A 20,540-nucleotide genomic window follows, 5' to 3' on the forward strand; every position below is an offset into this window, starting at 1 on the left:
GCAGGGTCATGCTTTCATTTATTCACTTCATATAAAAATCTCTTAAGAATGCATCTGAACACAATATATAATACTATAACATACGTTGTGTGAAACTTTTGGAAACAATAAAATAACCACCTGGAACAATGCAGTGTTCAACAGACAAACAAACCCATTGATCATGCACAACTGTGCTATTGTCATTAACTAGTTAGTCACAAGTTGGACCAAAAAGCTTGAAACATATTTTACAAACTGAGATTGACACCGCTCACGATGCCGGACAAGCTTTGTCAGAGGAAGTTTCACAGCACAATTATTACATCAGTTCACATTTTTGTCATAGAAATTCACATTGGGTTGTTCAGAAATTGGAACGTGACATTTAAAAGCCGGCCCGTTCTCGGGGGGGTTTCTTTGTTCGCTTCCCCCTCTCTCTGTTCACTCCCAACTGCCCTGGGATCTGGTGTCACCCCCTCCCACGGGCGGCTGCCACCCGAATGCCCTTCCTGGGTTGCGTCTGTCTCTCCAGCTATGTTCAGGTTCTTGTACTTTATGCAATACAAAAGGTTACAAGAAAAAAGGCAACTCTTATTCCGAGTTTTCTACACCGTTAACATCGCCGTCGACAGGCAATGCTAATTCATATAAATTAATAACTTACAAAACATTACAGTATATACATTACGTAATAAATACACTGTTATAAACAGTAATGGAGGTGTTAGAGCTCGAGGCAGTGCAGGAGGAGGATGGTGGGCCTAAACCTAGGAAATGTGGACGAGAGAAACACAAATATCCGAGCGTGCAAATTCCAAGGAGCTGCCGAGGGGGAACGTGTGTCACACACTGCCTTACTCATGTATGTACTGCACTGTGCCATGGAAACAACCTGTCCTCTGTCCTGCTCACCACAAAACCAAACCCTGTGAGGAAAAAATACTGTTGTTCCAAGCAAGAGAACAGAGACGGTGCACGATGGCATGAAGTGACTTAAAACGGGTCACCGGGGGTATTAAGAAGACGATTAAAGGTGCAGTAATGCAAACCAGAGGGTTTCCCCTTCTGTTTAGTCTGTCAAAGTGATTAACTGCAATAAAGTGACAGGTATTGCCCATGAAAAAAAGGAAGACTGCTTCTTGTAACAGGAAGAATCAAAAAAGTATCCATCAATTCTGAAACACTTTGTGTCGCTTTTGAATACTAAACTCCGTGTATTTAATTAAGAGACTCTTGAAAAGACATGAAAGTGTTTACAAAGAAGGCACACAGGTCTGCAGACAGGTGGTTGGGTGGACAGGTTTTATATGGAGAGTTATTAATCAGTAGTTTCTATCAGTCTAACTGGTATAAATTCCAAAACTAACAGTATAAAATCTCTCAGTTGTGTGTCATTGATGCCTCAGTCCCGACCCAAGCCAGCTCCAGGACAACACGATGCTCTTGGCTGACAAGGCTCAAACCACAACGTAAATCACCTGGTAATTTCCTGAGCAATCATTCACTACACGATCTTTAACCCTGACTCCAATCTCAAGTAGCTGGGAGGGTCTTTCGGCCACTGTGGGACAGAGGCCTCAGACCCCGCTGCAGGCTGTCCGTGAGACTGCTTGCATGCTCCTTAAGTGTTAAAATCCACTCACATGGGTCCAGGACATTATGTGTCGACAGGAGACGTGTCCTCTGTCACAATCTCTATGTTTGCCTCCCTCTGGGGCTCCTCCTCCCCCGGCTCGGCCACGCAGAGTGTCTGTGTATTGCTGAAGTAGCCGATGCTCTCGCCGTCCTTCTCTGGCCCGTCTGAGTCCTCCTCCTCCAGTGTCAGTTCAAACTGGAACTTCTCCATGAGGCCCTGGCAGTCCTGACCTCGCTCCTCCAGGGGAGGGGACGGGCTCTGAGGTATCATGCTCTGGTACCAGTTCCTGTTGTCCTCCAGCGTGTCCAGGATGTCCTGGGCATCGGGCTGCACCAGGTCAGCCCACGTCTCCCAGAGCGGATGGACAATGTAGTCAATGAATCCCACCTGGGAACACAGGAACACTCATACTTAGGGGAAGAGAATGATTAGGAGAAGGTGGGTGTCTAAAAAGTTCAATTCATGGTAATACCTTCTTTTTACAAGCAAAATCCCCCCCCGCCAGAGCAAGTCCCCAAACCAGCACAGCATAATTATGGACAAAATCATCTCATACCCAGTATTCCACCTACAATCTTGGGTTAGGTTGCTGTCCAAAATCAAACCTTGGATTAAAATTTAACTAAAAGCAGGAGTCAACAGGAAATTCAAGAGACAGAACTGCCAACTCCATCCCTGGCAGCAAGTGGGATTTTAAATATCCCTGCTCCTCTCAGATAGAATTCCCTGGTGACCGGGGTCAAGGCTGGTGCATTTATGGCCACTGTGCCCTTACCCCAGGGTACACACTTGGCTGAGAGCTGGGAATACACCAGTGCTCCCAAGGCAAGCAGCCATCCTAAGACCCAGTGTCCCTGCCTTATGGACTGCAATTCAAGCTTTAGGTGTACTTTACTACAGTGTCTGGTTTGTGCCTATTCTGAACTGTTTAATGCTCCTGCAGCTCTAAACATTTCAGTTTTTCTCCTCCAATCTGCCAAAGCAGCCACTGTGTTTCTCTGCAGAGCTGGCCCAGCTAGAGATTCTCTTTCCTTTCATTTTGTTTTGGAAAGAGCCCAGAAAGCAGGTCAGCTCATCCCAAGAATCCTCCTCCTGCATGAAGAGGACAGGCCACTGCTCCCCCATCTGCCTCCCCTGGAGTGACGTGTCAGCGATGGAAAGAGTGAGGGCTGTGGCTGAGTCTGTCAGTCCTTCCGCCGGCGTAAGCTCTGAGCTAAATCATCCTTCAATTGTCTGACTAAGAGAGGACGTACGTCCAGGATGGAGAAAACTGAATGGCCATAAAGAGGATTGAAATTCTTCCCTCTTGGCAGAATGTGTCACTTCTCCTCGCTCCGCTGGACAAGGTTTCTGTGCAGCAGGAAAATGGCTCTCCGAGGAGCCAGCCCCAACGTGCAGATGTTTGCTTTGGAAATCACACATGGCTCCTTCAGACACAACAGGATGTCAATAGAACCATTAACATTCAATTGTAACATACAGTTGAGGCAGCTCAAACAAAAAGGTGATGAAAATTTCCTGCAGCACATGTTCCGGAGCACTTTTAAAGGGAAAAAAAAAAAAGGATTCTGTATGGTCAGCTCATGGCTTTGCTGCCACCCAAAATGCTCAAGGGCTCTACAGAAGCAATGGGTCAAGATCAGCACTCATTAATAGGATCACTGTTTCTTTAGAAACATCCCAGATCATGAAGAAACTGGAATAATATGGAATAACCACATGGCTCAGCATTGATCTTAAAATATTTTGATGTAAAGAGGTGACATCTCAAGCTCTGCAATACTCGCATACTCTTTTCCAGTCAACTCCTTCTTTCCCTCCAGCACAGACATTGCCACCTCCCTTTCTCCTTCAGGATTTCCATGAGGGCCATTTTGTGCAATTCCTGTCCTTTTTGCATAGCAAAAAATGCCATTTTGAAGCCTCTGTGAAGTGCATATGTGAAACAAATATTGCATTGGAGCTCACATGCAGAACACATGAGCATTTTCTGGCCAAGCCTGGCTGAAGGATTCATTTCTTGTTAGGTTAACAAATAAGACAGATTTTTCCAACAAAATCACCACGCGGTTGAGTGAATAATTTTGAAACCACTTGGCTTAGCCTGAGAGGACATTTGGAAATAATTATCATCAATTTTGTTACTTATTCAAGCTGAAAAACCTCAATGATGACTTGCTCTAGTCATTCAAAAACAACAACCAAGACACCATTATATAAAAGTTGGAATATGTTTAGGCAAACATAAATTACTGGTTTCATTACAGACTATCTGGGTGAAATTTTATGGCCTGTACTACAAAGGTCAGAACAAAATCTGAGCTTGAAACCATTTAATTTATGAATCAGAACAAGGGATGAGCCAGTTCATCTCAAAAAATGGGGCAAATCCAGCTCCTTTTAAGGTTTGTATTGACATAAATGAATATTTCTGTGACTTCACCCTGCACACAGCAGTTCCACCAGCCCTCTAACTTCACCAGATGGATCATGCACTACAAAACTGTCCTGAATATTGTCCAGTGTCCTGAAGTGGATCTCAGCTGGGAGAAGCTCCTTACCCTGCAGTTCAATGGGGCTGGCACTGCTATAAATGTCCAGCCCAGGGTACAATGTCAGTACGTTTAGGAGGTGCTAATTAACAGAGGGTGTGAAAGCAGGAAAGACCTGGCAGGAGGATGGGGTGAGCAGAATTGCACTTTTCAAACCTGGGGAACAAAAGGAAACCAACTCCTCCTGGAAACTGGGACACAAACAGGGCAAGATGAACACGCGTTTGGAAATGAGGAGACGCCGAGGGGCACAGAGAGGAGCCGGAGCAGCCTCATCAGTCTCTGTGAGCTCCAGGCACAGCTGGATGTCAGGGTCGATCAGAACCAACCCTTTGAACAGTTGGCTCATTGCCTAATTGTGCTGGAGAAAGCAGAGGAATTTTATCTCTGCTTTAAAACTCCAAGCTCAGACAGTAAGAACTGGAGCTCAGGGCCAATTACCTGTGATTTCTCCACCGAGGCGGTGTGTTTGTCACACATCGGGCTGATTTCCATTCCTCTTTCTCTCTCCTTGTCTCCCTGCTGGAAGAACTCCTCCATGATCCTGTCTGTCCACTGCCGGTACAGCTCCAAAGACTTTGTGGGATTACTCAGGTCCGCACAATGTACCATATTTCGGAGAACCTGCAATTACATTAATCAGAAAACTCATAAAATCAAATGGAAAAAGGAGACGGTTTCAATCTGTATCTGCTCACTTACTGCAGAACATCTGACCACAAGACTCCTTGATTATGAAACAGTCCATAAAAATATTAACATTGTTCCATCACACCACGTTAAAGATGTGGACCTGTTGGAGCAAGTCCAGAGGAGGCCATGGAGATGCTCTAAGGGCTGGAGCCCCTTTGCTCTGGAGCCAGGCAGGAAGAGCTGGGGGTGTTCACCTGGAGAAGAGAAGGCTCCAGGGACAACTTAGAGCCCCTTCCAGTGCCTAAAGGGGCTCCAAGAGAGCTGGAGAGGGACTTGGGACAAGGGCCTGGAGGGACAGGAGAAGGGAGAATGGCTTCCCGCTCCCAGAGGGCAGGGTTAGATGGAATATTGGGAAGGAATTGTTCCCTGTGAGGGTGGGGAGGCCTTGGCACAGGTTGCTTAGAGAAGCTGTGGCTGCTCCATCTCTGGAAGTGTCCAAGGCCAGGTTGGATGGGGCTTGGAGCAACCTGGGATAGTGGAAGGTGTCCCTGTCCATGGCAGGGGTTGGACTAAATTAGCTTTAAAGTCACACCCAGCCCAAACCAGCCTGTGATTCTCTGATTCTATATATCCACAGACGAGCCCAGCTGCCACAGTCCCTTCAGAGGCAATGCATGCTCTCTGGTGTTCAGACATCTCAAGACTTACATGGGGTGCAGTTATGACAATGTTAATGACATCACACAGGTTTGTTTTTGAATGCAGGTGCTTCCCACCATTCAAAATCCATTTCCACGCTCTCATGGAAGTAGGTTAAATGCTCCTACTTTATTAAATGAGTAATATCCCTTCCAGACACACACAAGATGTGCCTGACTAACTGGCCAGAAGGACTGAGACAGAAGCAAAGTGACTTGTCTTAACATCAGCAGTCTTAAATAAAAACTGAAGGAGTTTTCCCATGAGCCTGTTCTTAAGAAGTTGGTCATCAAAGTACAGAGCAGATCAGAATGTATCTTGTCCTGCTCACTCTGTAACCCTGTTCCAGCACTGCTTCGTCATTTCTGTAAACCAAGAATTACATGATATAGGGAATAGACTGCACATCAGTAATTTCAGCTCACTGAGAGCTGCTTTTAAGTCTGGAGCCATAAATTAAAATTCTTGCAATGCTATAGCAGAAGACACAAACGGGAGAAAGCAGCACGGAAATTTGGGGGCCCTCAAAAATTCAGCCTTATGGACTAATCTCAGAAGAACGTGAATGTTTGAACTTAGATGCTCTTAGTGTTACAAAAGCAATAATCCCCTTCACCTGAAATATATGGGACCACCTTGCACCCATTCTTATTATAGAAGAAAATGTGTGCTGAAAATTTAGGTCAGTAGCTTCTATATATGTTCAATTTAACATAATAAAACATAATAAAAACGGTAATGTGGTTTCTTCGTCCTGAACAAAATACACAAAATCCAGGAAATTTGGCTGCCATACCTGTATTCTGTCTGTGTAGTTGTCCAGAAGGAGAACTCCTGAACTGGTCACCTTCTTCGTTTCCACCATAGTCTTCAGATCAGCTAACAGACTCATATGCTTGGACATATCAGTGGCCAACACCTTGACAGAAGTGGAAAAAACAGGATGTCAGTAGGGGCAGCCACACAAAGAAGCCAGTTTTGGGGTTAGGAAGAGGAGTAGAGCGTGCACAGCTCCTACCATGTCAATCACCATCTTCCTGAGTGTCTGACGCTGCTTCTTGGTCAGGTTTTGGAAGATGTCACAGTGCTCCTCCTGAAGCAGTTTGAAACCCACAGCAAGGTGGTGGTTCTCCAGGACGGATTCGTCATTGTACATCAGGGCCAGCTCGGAATCTAGCAAAGGAACACAGATATGTGACTCCAGCATGTGAAACAGGTGACTTCCAACAGCAAACACTTGTCCTGGGCACTGAAATGTTTTATCTGTGAGCAATAAATCAGGGAGGGTTTCCTTGCCCAGGGAGGTTGTCGATGTGCCATCCCTGGAAGTGTTCAAGGCCAGGTTGGCCAGGGCTTGGAACAACTTGGGATAGTGGGAGGTATCCCTGCCCATGGCAGGCAGTGGAAGGAAATGATTCCAGGATTCTGTGATTGTTTTTTGCTCCATGAGTGACAAGAGCCTGTGGTTTGATAACCGCAGCATGTATGTTTATAATACAAACAGCCTTTGCTCAGTCTTAGTGAACAAAATAATATGCAGTTGACTTAGATACGGCTTCAGAGTCACTGACAACAGAGTCCTGCACACACTTTCCAAAACAGAACAATACCCATATTTTGGAATCAAGATACATGCTCAGCCTGTCGCCGAACACAATATGAGCCAACAATATTTAGCTTTATGGTTGTCAATAGCAATAGCATTATTTTTCTTATATTAATGGTAAAATTTGCACTCGGGACTGGAAGAATTATTACATGTTAGCAAGTAGTAATATTCACAAGGGTACTTTACAAATTGTACTACAATAGCTTCCTTTGTCAGGAATTTCATTTTAATTATTGCTTTATTTCCAAATGTCTCCCTCATTTACTGCACAATATTTTGAGAAGGCAATTCAGTCTGCAAGTCATCATTTATGTAATGGAAAAAGCATTTCCACTAGTTTCCAAATTTGTGGATGAAGTTATGATTGTATTCTAAACAAAACTCACTTGTATTAATAAGAAATTGATTGGAGACCCCGGGGTGATCCACATCATGAATTGCAGCTGCAAAAATTGCAGCAAGGATTTCCAAATCCGTGAAGACAGCCTACAAAGGAAAGAAGGAATTTGTCAGAGAGGTCCTTAGGTTTTATCCCCCAACAGTTTGGGAGGCTGATTTAGAGAAACAAATTGTGCTTTTTAAAATTAGTTTTCTGAGGACAAGCCACTGACTCATAAGAAAGGTCTGCAAGCAGCTTGTGCTCCTGAAGATGAAACAGCGATTTCAGGCAGAGCTGCTGCTGAAATTTCTTAAACACACAACCACAGGATATACTGAGATGGAAGAGACCCTCAGGATCATCCAGTCCAACCCTCAGCCCTGCACAGGCCCATCCCCAACAGTCACACCAGGTGCCCCAGAGGATCATCCAAACACTCTCTGAGCTCTGGCAGCCTTGGTGCTGTGACCACTGCCCTGGGGAGCCTGTTCAGTGCCCAACCAACCTCTGGAGGAAGAACCTTTTTCTGAGATCCAACCTAACCCTGCCCTGACACAACTTGAGGCCATTCCCTGGGTCCTGTCCCCAGTCCTCAGAGACAAGAGATCAGTGTCTGAAGAAGTCCCTGGCAGCAAACTGAGCCCTCGGAAGAGCAGGAAGTGCCCATCCCACCTTCAAACACAACCCTGCCCAACACAACTCAGCTCAAACAAGGTAACTCACATCCAGGGCAGGGGTAGAGAGCAGAACATGGGTGGACTGGGCAACATCAGCAGCGTGGAGGCTGTTGTGGTAGGCCACATCCGAGTGGTAGTGATCTTCCAGGGTCATCATGTACGTCACGAACGTGTCCGAGGAGATCTTGAATGTTTTCAGAAGATCTCGCTCCTGTGTAATAAAAGATACAAACATACAGGCATGTATCAGGTAAGGAGGTCATGCTGGAGAAGACAACAAATCAGAAAGCAATAAGAAATTAAAATAGTGCCATAAAAGAATAGTAAATGTGAGTAGGAAGTGACAAACCTGGAATATGGCGTACATGATGCAGGTGAGGGGCCTGTTGTGGGAATACCTGGCCACGTTAAATATGTTCAGACCCCATTTATTCAGATCTTCCAGTTCCTTTTGAGAGGACAAAAAGAGAATGGTTATATTACTTTTCCAGACAGTTCTGCTTTTCTCACTTGCACTACATCTTCTGGTGTGAAGAAGTTCTATCTTGGAACTTCCCCTAAAGTTCCAAAATATGCAAATTTAATAATTATTTTAATTATGTAAGTGCATGAATATGTGTATTTAATATAGTACAGGAACACAGAGTAACTGTGAAGAGCTGATTTTCTGTTTCATAATTGCTCTCCTCATCCTTCATCACTTTTCTTCTTATTATTTTAGGGATAATTACAAGTATTTATAAACACAGAATATGCTGTTAGGGCCTGCTGCCATTAATTACAACATTTGTAATGGCCACATCACTTCAGGACTACTGATTACAGTTTTAACAAGGGGGGCATCCATTCATCCAGTCCTTTCCCAGCTTCCCCCCTGAATGGTAAGAATCTGTCATACCTTGGCCAGATGATCTTCCTTTTCTGTTTTCACTCCAAACCGTGAAATGCTGGTATTATTTAAGCTTGAACTATGCATTAATTTTTTCACTCCGCTGATCTGTGTCATGAGCTGCTGTTTTTTCTTCTTCTCTCTGTCTTTCTGGGTGGGAGAAGGAATCTCCACATCGTTCTGCTTGTCTGTAACAAATCAAGGTGAAATGAGTCAACACTGTTTGCAGAACAAGCACCGATCACACTCCCCAAAATCAACCCTTAGAGCTCACTAAGTGGCTCTGCACACCAGTTCAAAGCCACGTGTTCCTACTGGGGGTCTTCTTGTATTTTGGGACCCAAAAACCAAAGCAAAACAGGGACACAACTTCTGGTTCCTCTCTGAAAGATGAACCTGCCACTGAGCCCTGATGGGATACCCGATGTGATTTCTGGGGTGTCCTGTGCAGGGTCGGGAGTTGGACTCAATGATCTTGATGGGTCCCTTCCATTTTGGCATATTCTATGATTGTTTAAGACCAGACTGCTTTCCTTGTAGCCATTTTCAGGGTGCACAGCTTGGACACACAGCACATGTCCAGGAATGTGCCTCTGTGTATGGATATGGCACCTGGGGACATGGATCAGTGGTGGCCTTGGCAGTGTTGGGAATTGTTGGACTTAATGGTCTAACAAGGCTTTCCAACCTAAACGGTTCTGTGATTCTCCATGCCTGAAGGGAATCAGGTTCTGTTCACGGCTAAATCCCAATTAATTTTTATTACCTATTGTAAGGAAAAAAAATATATATCCCAACAATATATTTTTCCTCATTGAAGTTTTAAAATTTTCTATTTTCCCATTCCTTATGTTGGTAGTTACTGGGTCAACATCCCATGCTCTTAGAACACCAACTCAGTAACAAATTGGTGACACTGATTTATTAAAGGTTTGTCCTTTACAAATATGTGGAGAATAACATACAAAGCACAGGCCATATTCTTCTTGCCATTCTCAGAGATAGTAACAATATTAGTCCACATGAAATAGGCACAAACTTGGTTGTGGAGGTGTGTTTAATAAATAAATAAGTAAATATCTCCACATATGTTACTTACTGCCCTTACAGCTGATTTATTTGCTGCATTAAAGTGAGTGGCTCATTACTTCCACACAAATAATTTTTCAGAGACTTTTAGAAAAGGCTACAATAATCTCTGCACCTTTGCATCCCTGAGGATCTTCAGAGGGACAAGGCCTGTAGGCATTAGTTACTTTTGCCTTGGCTTAATTAAAACCCTCTGAAATCAGAACTATCAGTGTGTCTGCAGCACTGCAATTAAGAAAGAAGCCATCATTCCCAGCAACAGCCTGGCTGACATCAGTGGGTGTTTCCCTTGTGTGTTTTTGCTGAACCACTGAAGGACTTTCCTCTACATAATCTCCTTAGCAATGACTAACATTAAGGCAGTGTAAAATGGACATTCTTGGACAGAAATCTCTGATTTGTTAAATCAAGTTTCCCCGGTGGTGGCAGCAATACCCCTCAGCCCTTAGGCAGAACTTGTCCCAAAAGGGCACCAAGATCTTCCCTGTTTATGTGATGGGGTCAATGATAAAACTACTGTTTGTCATCTTTGACCTTGACATGGATCTAAAGCTGTGCCCAGTGACTGCAGGACTGAACCCTCTGCAGAGGACATCAGTTCTTGGTGCCTTCTCAGCTCGTTTAATCGTGGAATCACAGAACAGTTTGAGTTGGGAGGGACCTTGAAGGTCACACAGACCCATCCCCTGCCACAACAGGCAGGGACACTTTCCACTATCCCAGGTTGCTCCAAGTCCTGCCCAACCTGGCCTTGGACACTTCCAGGGACGGGGCACCCACAGCTTCTCTGGGCAACCTGTGTCAGGGCCTCACCACCCTCACTGGGAAGAATGTTTTCCCAATATCTCATCTAACCCTGCCCTCTGGGAGTGGGAAGCCATTCCCCCTTGTCCTGTCACTGTAGGCTCTAATAAAATTAAGAGATCGAATAAAGTCACATGATCTGATTTTAATATCTGTAAGTAAGCCCAATCTAACAAATGCTGCTTGGAGGTAAATGAATGTCCTACCCACATATTTCTTTTTTTTGTTTGTTCAACCTCCTCAGCTGTAGACTCCTGTTATTTTGTGTATTCATTTAATTTTAAACCAAATTTTAGGGGGGAAAAAGTAATTCATAAAAAATGTAACAGCATGAGTTCCTAAAATAGCTCGATGATTCTTTTAAAAGCTTTACTCTTTTTTTTTTTTTTTTTTTTTTAATGTGAGCAATCAGGCTGCAATCTGGCCCAGTCTGGAGAGCCTGCACCACTCAGCACCACCACGGCCCTGAGTGGCTGAGTGGCCTCACACTGCCACAAAATATAGGGACGTCACTGTCACTGAGGACAGGAGGAGCAGCAGAACAGGAATGAATAGACCATTGTCCAGACCTGCAAAGGGAAATGTAGTTGCCTGACCCAGCCTGAATATGGGAATAGAAAGAATTGAAAGACATGGACCTGTTAGAACAGGTCCAGAGGAAGCCACAGAGCTGCTCCAAGGGCTGGAGCCCCTCTGCTCTGGAGCCAGGCAGGAAGAGCTAGGAGTGTTCACCTTGAGAGGAGAAGGCTCCAGGGACAATTTAGAGCCCTTCCAGTGCCTAAAGGGGCTCCAAGAGAGCTGGAGAGGGACTTGGGACAAGGGCCTGGAGGGACAGGACAAGGGGGAATGGCTTCCCACTCCCAGAGGACAGGGATAGATGGGATATTGGGAAGAAATTCTTCCCTGCGAGGGTGGGGAGGCCCTGGCAGGGGTTGCCCAGAGAAGCTGTGGCTGCCCCATCTCTGGAAGTGTCCAAGGCCAGGCTGGATGGGGCTTGGAGCAACCTGGGATAGTGGAAGGTGTCCCTGCCCATGGCAGAGGGTGGAACTGAATGGTCATTCCCAAGCCAAACCAGTCTGAGATTCCATGATTCCATGAATAACACAACCCCATTAGTACCAGCAGCAGCTCCAGCTAATCAGCCCCTGCTGAATTACAGACTTCCCTGACTTTAGTGTATGTGTGGTTTATTTTTTGGTGGCCACATAGGCTATTCCAGCTGTGGCCCATCCTGCTCCACAGGCTTGTGCCTACTGGGAAGAGATGATGACCAACCAGCTCCCTGAATATGCCACTGTGGCCATGCTGTGTATCCCAGGCTCTCCCAGCAGTGGCTGCTGGCTGGCAGCTGGACAGCCTTGCTCCTAATTCCTTGTTTTAATTCATATTCTGGATGTCACGGTTAAGCTGAGCACTAAGGGTCATTGGATCCCACAAAGCAGCTCCAGACTTCCATGGATTATTAATGATGTGATGTGTCCTAAATGCAGACAGCAGTTGCAGTTGCAACTGGCCATTGGAATCACTTTAAAATCCCTTAATGGAAATAATTGTGTGTCATGCAGTGAATGCATTCAGGGTCATCTTAACCCCAGGGCACAATTCTCCACGAGCTCCAATATCCCAAATCTCTCATTGTTTGGAGCTGCTGAACTCAGAGACATGTATGAGGGTACTTTGCTACATATAATTTTATATGCAAATAGTCACAAACTCTAAAGCTGCTTCCACAGAAAATTCTATTTCTCGTAATAAATATATTTGTTGACACAGAGGATTCATTCATGTCAGTAGTGCTGCGAGCTCCAGCAAAACTAATGAAATGCAAAATACTCTCTTTAGTCTTTATTCTGACTTTTGGTGCAAAATGAGCAAATTCACACAAAGCAATATATAAAATGTCTGGGCTGAGTCTAATCTGACCCCTGTCTCTGAAAGGGAAGATGCAGCTGAAGGAGGCAGTAGTTGCAAGTTGGGCTTGTGTGACTTTGTCCTTTATATAAGGTCAACACAAAAATCAAGAATTGCATAAGGCAGCTACCAACAGCCTCATTCAATCTGCACAGCAAAATCCAATGGTTTAGAGAAAGAATTCCTCTGTGGATAGACTTACTCAAACACTATCATTTTGCTCCCCATATCCACTTGAAAGTGAAAAACCCAGCATATTTCAGTAATGCTCTGCCCCAAAGGAAAGCTGGGCACAAGCAGTGATTAGGCTGCCATCAATCCTTCTCTGAGTCACCCGAAAGCTTGGGATGTGATTCCTTACCCAGGAAAGTGTTGGAAATGTACTCAGACACCTGGTTGCCGGAGCGGCTCATCTCGGAGAGGTGTGTCAGCTCCCGGTTCAGCATCCTCTTGAACTGGGAGGGGAAGAGCACAGACAAAGATGGCATTTTTCTGAATCCTTTCCCAAATCAATCCAGTGTTAGCGCAGGTAAGTTCACAAACAAGATGTTAAAAGCAAAATTCTGGAGATATTTGTAATGGAACCGGAGCGATGGTTCGGTTTCATTTAGATACTGTTCAGCATCACCATGACTGGATATTTCTTTTCAGTCCACTAAACTACACAATTAATTTCCTCCAAAGATGCACATTAGTTGTTACTGTCACAAATGAGGAAATAACGTTTCAGGTAATTGCTCTGAAAGCTCAAATTCCTATCAGCGTTAGAATTCCCCATCTTATAACCTTCTCCTGCTCTGGATTTTTAAAGTTTTCTCCATTTTGTATTATGCAAGGAAAAGACAACTGCATATCCAGAAGAGAAATATGCCATAAATCTGAAGATCTGCTCAGCTTATTACAGTAAAACGAAGGATTCGGACATTATTCCCCCACATATACATGCTATGATCCTCCTGATTTATAATCAAACATTTTCATTGCTACATCATTTTATCCTGCAACACTGAATTCCCAAAGGGACAAAAAAATTCCATACATGTACTCTGCATGCACACTACACACATGTCGAGCTCTTGCCAAAATACATATAAATAACCATTTAAAAAGCATTTTTTTCCTGATGGAGGTTTTATCCAAGCAACACAGCACAAAACAAACCAGCCGTTAACAATCCTTCAGGAATTACACCCACCTTAATATAACCCCAAGATACAGATAACAAATAGTTTGCTTCAGGCATTTTGGAAAACTCCTCGCTACCGTCCACAAATCCTCCCGGAGAAATCGCCGGTCAGACGGGAGAGCTCCTTGGGACCACGGACACCCCCTTCCCCAGTCCAGGAAAAAAAATCAGCGTTCAGCAAAGCCAGCGATCCCCCAAAGCCCGGCAGCTGCTAATCCCAGACAAAGCCAAGCCTGGCATCGCATCCTTGCCGAGCCTGCCCGTGGGTGGATGTGCTCGCAGGAGAGAGCAATGAAATCAGGGATTGCACAAAGGAGTGAGGACCGATCCGAGCGGATTCAGCCGGATGGCTGGAAGCACTGGGGAATTGGGAATCGTCCCGGTTGCTCAGTTGGCTGAAGGGGGTCCCCTCTCCACATTAGGCTCGCTCAGCTGAACACCATGCCAGAAAAATGATGCTGCTTTCAGAGGGGCTGCCAGCTTTAGTAACAGCCATCTTTTTAAGGGAGATTAAAATGGAGGAAGCTCGGGGAATATTTAAATAAGGTAAAAGTAGGCAGCAATCTCTTCTCCCTTCCTGCTTTGTTTAATCCTCATCCTTACAGAGACTGTGATTTTCAAAGCAGGTATATATATGGAATTTTAAAAGCATCATTTTCACATTTTCAGTGGGATAATTTTTTTTCTCCTACGTGGTGAAGGGCAAAATGTAGCAATGTAGCAAAATGTACCCTGACAAACTGGAAATATCCAGGTAAGAGGTACAAACTAATAATAACCTTAAATCTGTAACAAATGCAATTCATAAATTCTTCCTCACAAGAATGTGTTCCTGTAAATGTCCCTGCCCATGGCAGGGGGGTGGAACGAGATGAGCTTTAAAGTCTCCTCCAACCCCAACCATTCTGTGATTCACGATCTAAATTTCAAGATTGAATGATTTCTACAATTTTCATTTCAAACTGAAAAGCACTCCCTTTATTAGGAAGCTAGAGCTGTCCTTTTAGCATGGAATCAAAAGAAAAGCCCATTGTGCTGTGTGTGTGACACAGTCCCAGCACGGGATCACCAGGATGTGCAGCTCTCCCGCTGTTCCAGGACGTCCTTGGTGATTGCTGCCTGTAACACCCTGCACAACAGTGCCCAGGATTCCCAAAATAAAAGGGCCATCTTTGCTCTGAGATCTTTTCCTTTCTCTAGTCACCTTCACTGTTACCAGCCTGGCTTGGCAGGATAGCAAGAGGCTTCCTCTCGTGCTGTGGGACACGTGGGGCATGGGGGCAGCCTGCACCCCTGGTCCCTGCTCCCTACTTGCCCAGGCTGGACAAGACATGGCTCCAGAACATCCAGATGGGACTCCAGCTCAGCCTGCAGCTACAAGAAGCACATGGAGCAAAGGAAGCTGCGACCCACCTTCTTCTCTCCTTGAATTCATTATTATCAGAGGTGGGAAGCTGATGGTACCTCCCTCTTACGCTGTGGTTGTCTGTGCAGACCAAAGATGGGGTGTTACCTGCCAGGGACACTGCCACCACCATCCCTGCTCCCTCCTCTCAGGAAATTTTCCTCATTTTCCCATTAGGAAAAAATTCTTCCCTGTGAGGGTGGGGAGGCCCTAGCTCAAGTTGTCCAGAAGAGCTGTGGCTGACCCATCCCTGGGAGTGTCCAAGGTCAGGATGGACGGAGCTTGGAGCAACCTGGGATAGTGGAAGGTGTCCCTGCCCACAGCAAGGGGGTTGGAACTAGATGATCTCCAAGGTCCCCTTCCAACTCAAACCATTCTGTGATTCCATGATTCTCTTGCAGCATTCTCTGCCTTGCCCTGCCATCATAGAATCATGGAATGATTGGGATTGGGGAGGGACCTTAAAGCCTGTGTCATTCCACTGCCTGCCATGGGCAGGGGCACCTTCCACTATCCCAGGTTGCTCCAAGCCCTGTCCAACCTGGCCTTGGACACTTCCAGGGATGGGGCAGCCACAGCTTCTCTGGGCAACCTGTGCCAGGGCCTCCCTACCCTCACAGCCAAGAATTCCTTCCCAATCTCTAATCCAGACCTACTCTCAATGACACACAGCGAGGCCTCACTCTCCAGGTTACTCAAACAGCTTAAATACTGTCTCGTGATACAGGAAGGAAGAAGATGTAAAAGGTGGACATCTCATGGGATTTGGGTAGCAGGGGGATGTGAAGGATGCTGGTTGCCCAGGAGGACATTCCACAGCACTGGGCCATGGGCTTTGGCTCACAGGGTCTCCTTTACACTCCATGCCAACCAAAAGGGACAAAAGCCCTTTTGAAACTCCCAAGAGGAGCCTTAGTGCTGGAGCATGAGTGGCAGCAAGGATGAAAACCAAGGCAGCGAAAGGCCGTGGGAGGGGAGGAGAGCTCTGACCCCATCACTCCTTACAGTGACGTATTTTCACTGGTCACAAGCACCAGCCAGTGACACGTGAGCACTCCCACAGCCTGACAGCCAAGCATGTGCTGAAAACTCTCTGGATCGAGGCCTTTATCTTTACAAGGAAAACATCATCATCAGATGATCACACAAATGACTTTTAAGCACAGCCGAATCAGTTGGGTTTTCTATACAATCGCCCCTTTCAGTTAAACGATCCCAAGTGATGGACAAACATCTGATAAAAATGCCTTTACCTCACAACTGGCTCCATAAAGCACAAAGGGCAGCTGCTCCCTTTTCACAGCAGCACAGAGCAATTAAATGGTCTGTACAAGGTCACCCAAGCCATCTGCAGCAGAGATGAGGACAGATAAACAACCTCAGGATCCTCATATCCGATCTGTAAAAGGGAATCTGTCCCCCACAGCTCCTCCACCAGCCTTAATCTCCTTCACTTTTCCGGACTTTGAATCAGCAACCTTTTTTAAACACAGGCGGCAGAATCACAGCACTGCTAGAAGGACTATCAGGGCCAAACCCATCTGAGACACCCACGGAGCTGGGGGGATTCCCACAGGATTTGCAAAGATTATTGTGATTTGCCACCTGAACGATGCTGGCACCCAAGCAAGATTTACTTAATAACATGATGCCCTTTCAAAAACATACAGTCCAGCACGGACCAAGGCATGCTGGCTGTCTTCACTGCTCATGGGGTGTATTTGGGATTTTTCCTGAGCTACCCTCGATGTCAGGATGCCCTGGGAAGTGCTCTGCCACTTGCCTGCAGGGAGCAAGCAGGTTGCTGCCTCTGCAGGGATCAATGGCTGATGTCATGAGCAAACCTCTGTAACGATCAGGTCCTTAAATCGATGCGACAGCAAAGGGTAAAACAAACAGATTGCAGGTAGTGATGAGAAAATGCCAACTGCTCCATGCCAGGCAAACACAGGGATGGGGCTTCAGAGAGCTCCTTCTCTCCCCTCATAATTACGGTCATGCCCATCATCAACATGGGCAATTACGGTAATTAATCCATCAGGAGCACGTGGACCTGTGCTGTGATTTTCATTATTAATAATCATCTCAGTGCCTTTTCCAAAGGAATTTAGCACTGATAGCCTCGCTGCACAGATGGGAACTGAGGCACATGCATGCACAAGGATGGACACAGGAGGGAATGACTCAAGGGTATTTCCCTTAAAAAGAATTAAAATCAGGAAAAGAGCTCAGTGCTCCCTTCCCTCTACACCAAACTCCGACCACAGGACCACGCAATTAACACAATCAGCTGATGAGAAGAGTGCAGATAATGGAAATAAGATGAAGCCCAACTGCAATTTTCCATTTCCAAAGGCATATGGCAGTACAGCTGACCTTCCCCAGCGAGTCACCACACTCTGGAACCATCTGGAGGGTTGTGTGAGAAACAGCCACGGCATTGCGTGGAGCTTTCCTGTTTTGCATGCTCTGAAGTAACTGCAGAAGTCATCTGCACCAAATTAAGTCTACCAGAATTGAATCATTCTTTGATTACCAGCAGTGACCCTATCCCATGCATCCTCTGGTTGAAGGAATCACAGTTTCTTTCCAGCTTTCCAGTCGTGCGTGCGGGCGGTAATTTCCTTGATTACCGTTGGGAAAGTTCACTCACAGTTCCCCTCCTGCCTGCCCACACCAAACCCTCGCTGCTTAGGGATTTTCTCCACCAGAAGTTGCAATATTTGCTTTTATTCCTTCACTGCAGTGTGGGGCAGAAGAAGAAACTTTGGCCTAATTTAAGATAGAATTTGCCAGATGTAGGAGCCCAACTGCATTGGGAGGGCTCTGGGGCCACTGTGTGATATAGGGTGACCTTGCTGTGGCCTTCCAGTGCCTAAAGGGGCTCCAAGAGATGTGGAGAGGGACTCTGAACAAGGGCCTGGAGGGACAGGACAGGGATGAATGGCTTCCCACTGCCAGAGGGCAGAGTTAGATGGGACATTAGGAAGGAATTGTTGACTGTGTGGCTGGTGAGGCCCTGGCACAGGTTGCCCAGAGAAGCTGTGGCTGCCCCATCCCTAGAAGTGTCCAAGGCCAGGTTGGACAGGGCTTGGAGCAACCAGGGATAGTGGAAGGTGTCCCTGCCCATGGCAGGGGGTGGAACGGGATGGGCCTTAAGGTCCTTTCCAACTCAAACCATTCCATGATTCTTTGGTATGACTCAGATGGGAATGGGGAAATGTCCCTGGTGCTTCAGTATGGAAATTCCCACCCTTCTGGCTCTTTACGGAAGGAACAACTCTATTTCTCTCTTAGGGAAAGCCATGAAGAAGGACACACAGTTCTTCGCCTTTTCAGTCCCGCACTGGCTCCAGTGATAAATCCTGCTGTTATTCCTGTTCCTATTCCCCTTTGGAGTACAGCAGCAGAGGTGTTCCTGGTGTATCACAGGCATAATAAAGACAGGAGGATGTATCTGCTGCTGATGTAAATCCTTTGAAGTCAATTTATACCAGCTGGGGTTCCCTGAGGCCAAGAGTCCTTATGCAAAGAGGCTGCTTAAAAAAGTTTTAGTCATTTGCAGGAGCTGAGGGCAATTCCAAGATAAAAGAGCTGCTCAGATGCTGTGGGGCTCTGTCCTGGAGTACCTATGGAGAGAGGGGTCCCACCCCACACTTTGATGGAGGAATCTCAGTGCAGATCTCCAGTGTGTTAAAGTGTTTATAAACTCTCTTCCTGGTGACCCACCCTTCTGACGCAAACGTTACATCCCTCGCTCCTCCACCGCTCCTAGAAATCCCCAGAACAAAAAGATTTGTGGTACAAGGGTTACTTTCGCCTTTGATTCCACCCAGAGGCAGCTGGGCTGAATCCTCCTCACTTAATTACCTGGGTAAATTACTGCAGGTCCAGAGGCACAATTAAACCTTGGTGCAACTCCATTTAACAGCTCTTCTCCTGGGAATACTTGGATGCCCAGCTCTGGGAGCTGGAAAGAGCTGACGCTCACCTGCCTGTGTGACAGAGCGGGAACGAGAGTCCCGTCGGAAATTATTTACACACAGGAGGGAAATTACTCATCCATGTGTACGGCAACCAGGTCAGACAGCCTGTGTGTAATGCTTCTGTCTGGACCTCTGGGTGCTCAGAGGGGACGGATGGGACACTCTCCTGCAGATTTCTAAAAAAATGAGATTAATATCATCCCTGTGCTTGAGAAGCTTGAAGCTTGTTATACTCAGCCCTCTTGTCCTGACAGAACTCATTCCTGTATTGCACAGAGACCAAACCCTTAAGCAGACCAAACTCCCGGATTTTGGAAGTATGGAGCACTTCTTTTGTTGTTTCTTGGCAAGTTTGCAAGTCAAGAGTTAAAATTCTTTAATTTGTAGGAGCAGTAACCCTGCTTATCTGTGTTTTCCTGCTCTTACATCACTTACAGAAAGGACTGTGTCAAACAAATTTGCAGCAGTCCTTGTTACTTCACAATTCCTATTGATTTTCCTTTCTAGGCACTCACATGGAGGGTGACAGGAAGGTGTATTTAAATGCTTAAATAAAAAAAACGAGCCCGTTTCACCCTAATCAGCACTAAAAGAAAAAGTTTTCAGCTGTATTTCAGTGCCTGAAGAAAAGTGGAATGGTTGCAGTCAACTATCAGTCATTAAAAAAAATCAAATGTTTTTGCAACTCTTTCTAGTTCTTGTTTCCTAAAACAATATCATGCTTAATGTGCTAGAAACTATTTTTAATGAGATACAAAGTACTATTTGTTTTTTGGGGTTTTTTTGTTTTCCCTTCAGCTTATTTTTTAAACCAAAAAGTAAACACATGGTTATGAAATCTCCAATTTCACATCAAAGCAGAGTTGATTTATATAAATGTTCAAAGGAAGACTTTAAAGGAGCAACATCATGACCAACTTGTTGGCCTGATGTTATTAGAATAATTTAAAAATCCACAATGTAAATGTTGATAAATAAATAGCATGTTGCCATAAATCAGCATGTGGCTGCTCATGAAAGCAATAACATATATCTGATGTAGACAGAACAATATTCAGATTTTACCCGTGAAGTTTAGCATTTCTGAGAGCAGCAGAACCTCC

The 20,540-nt window shown here is 45.5% G+C and overlaps 1 protein-coding gene across 6 annotated transcripts in view; it reads right to left on the bottom strand.

Moving 5' to 3' along the window:
* Positions 1-20,540, bottom strand: part of PDE4B (phosphodiesterase 4B) — a 173,526-nt gene continuing 152,986 nt past the window's right edge. For 5 of the 6 annotated variants that reach the window (XM_027891113.1, XM_027891114.1, XM_027891115.1 and 2 more), the window contains 9 exons: positions 13,222-13,315; positions 9,066-9,244; positions 8,517-8,615; positions 8,214-8,378; positions 7,498-7,597; positions 6,521-6,675; positions 6,299-6,421; positions 4,612-4,794; positions 1-2,005 (listed from right to left, as the gene is read on the bottom strand). In XM_027891113.1, the coding sequence (XP_027746914.1) occupies positions 1,640-2,005; positions 4,612-4,794; positions 6,299-6,421; positions 6,521-6,675; positions 7,498-7,597; positions 8,214-8,378; positions 8,517-8,615; positions 9,066-9,244; positions 13,222-13,315 (1,464 nt within the window). In that variant the 3' untranslated portion in view covers positions 1-1,639. Of the gene's footprint in view, positions 2,006-4,611; positions 4,795-6,298; positions 6,422-6,520; positions 6,676-7,497; positions 7,598-8,213; positions 8,379-8,516; positions 8,616-9,065; positions 9,245-13,221; positions 13,316-14,055; positions 14,647-20,540 lie in introns of those variants that run through there. The other variant, XM_027891116.1, reaches the window with a different exon arrangement.

Source organism: Empidonax traillii, unplaced genomic scaffold, assembly GCF_003031625.1.
Source record: "Empidonax traillii isolate 1590-97213 ecotype Southwest subspecies unplaced genomic scaffold, ASM303162v1 scaffold309:size1915965, whole genome shotgun sequence".
NCBI lineage: Eukaryota > Metazoa > Chordata > Aves > Passeriformes > Tyrannidae > Empidonax > Empidonax traillii.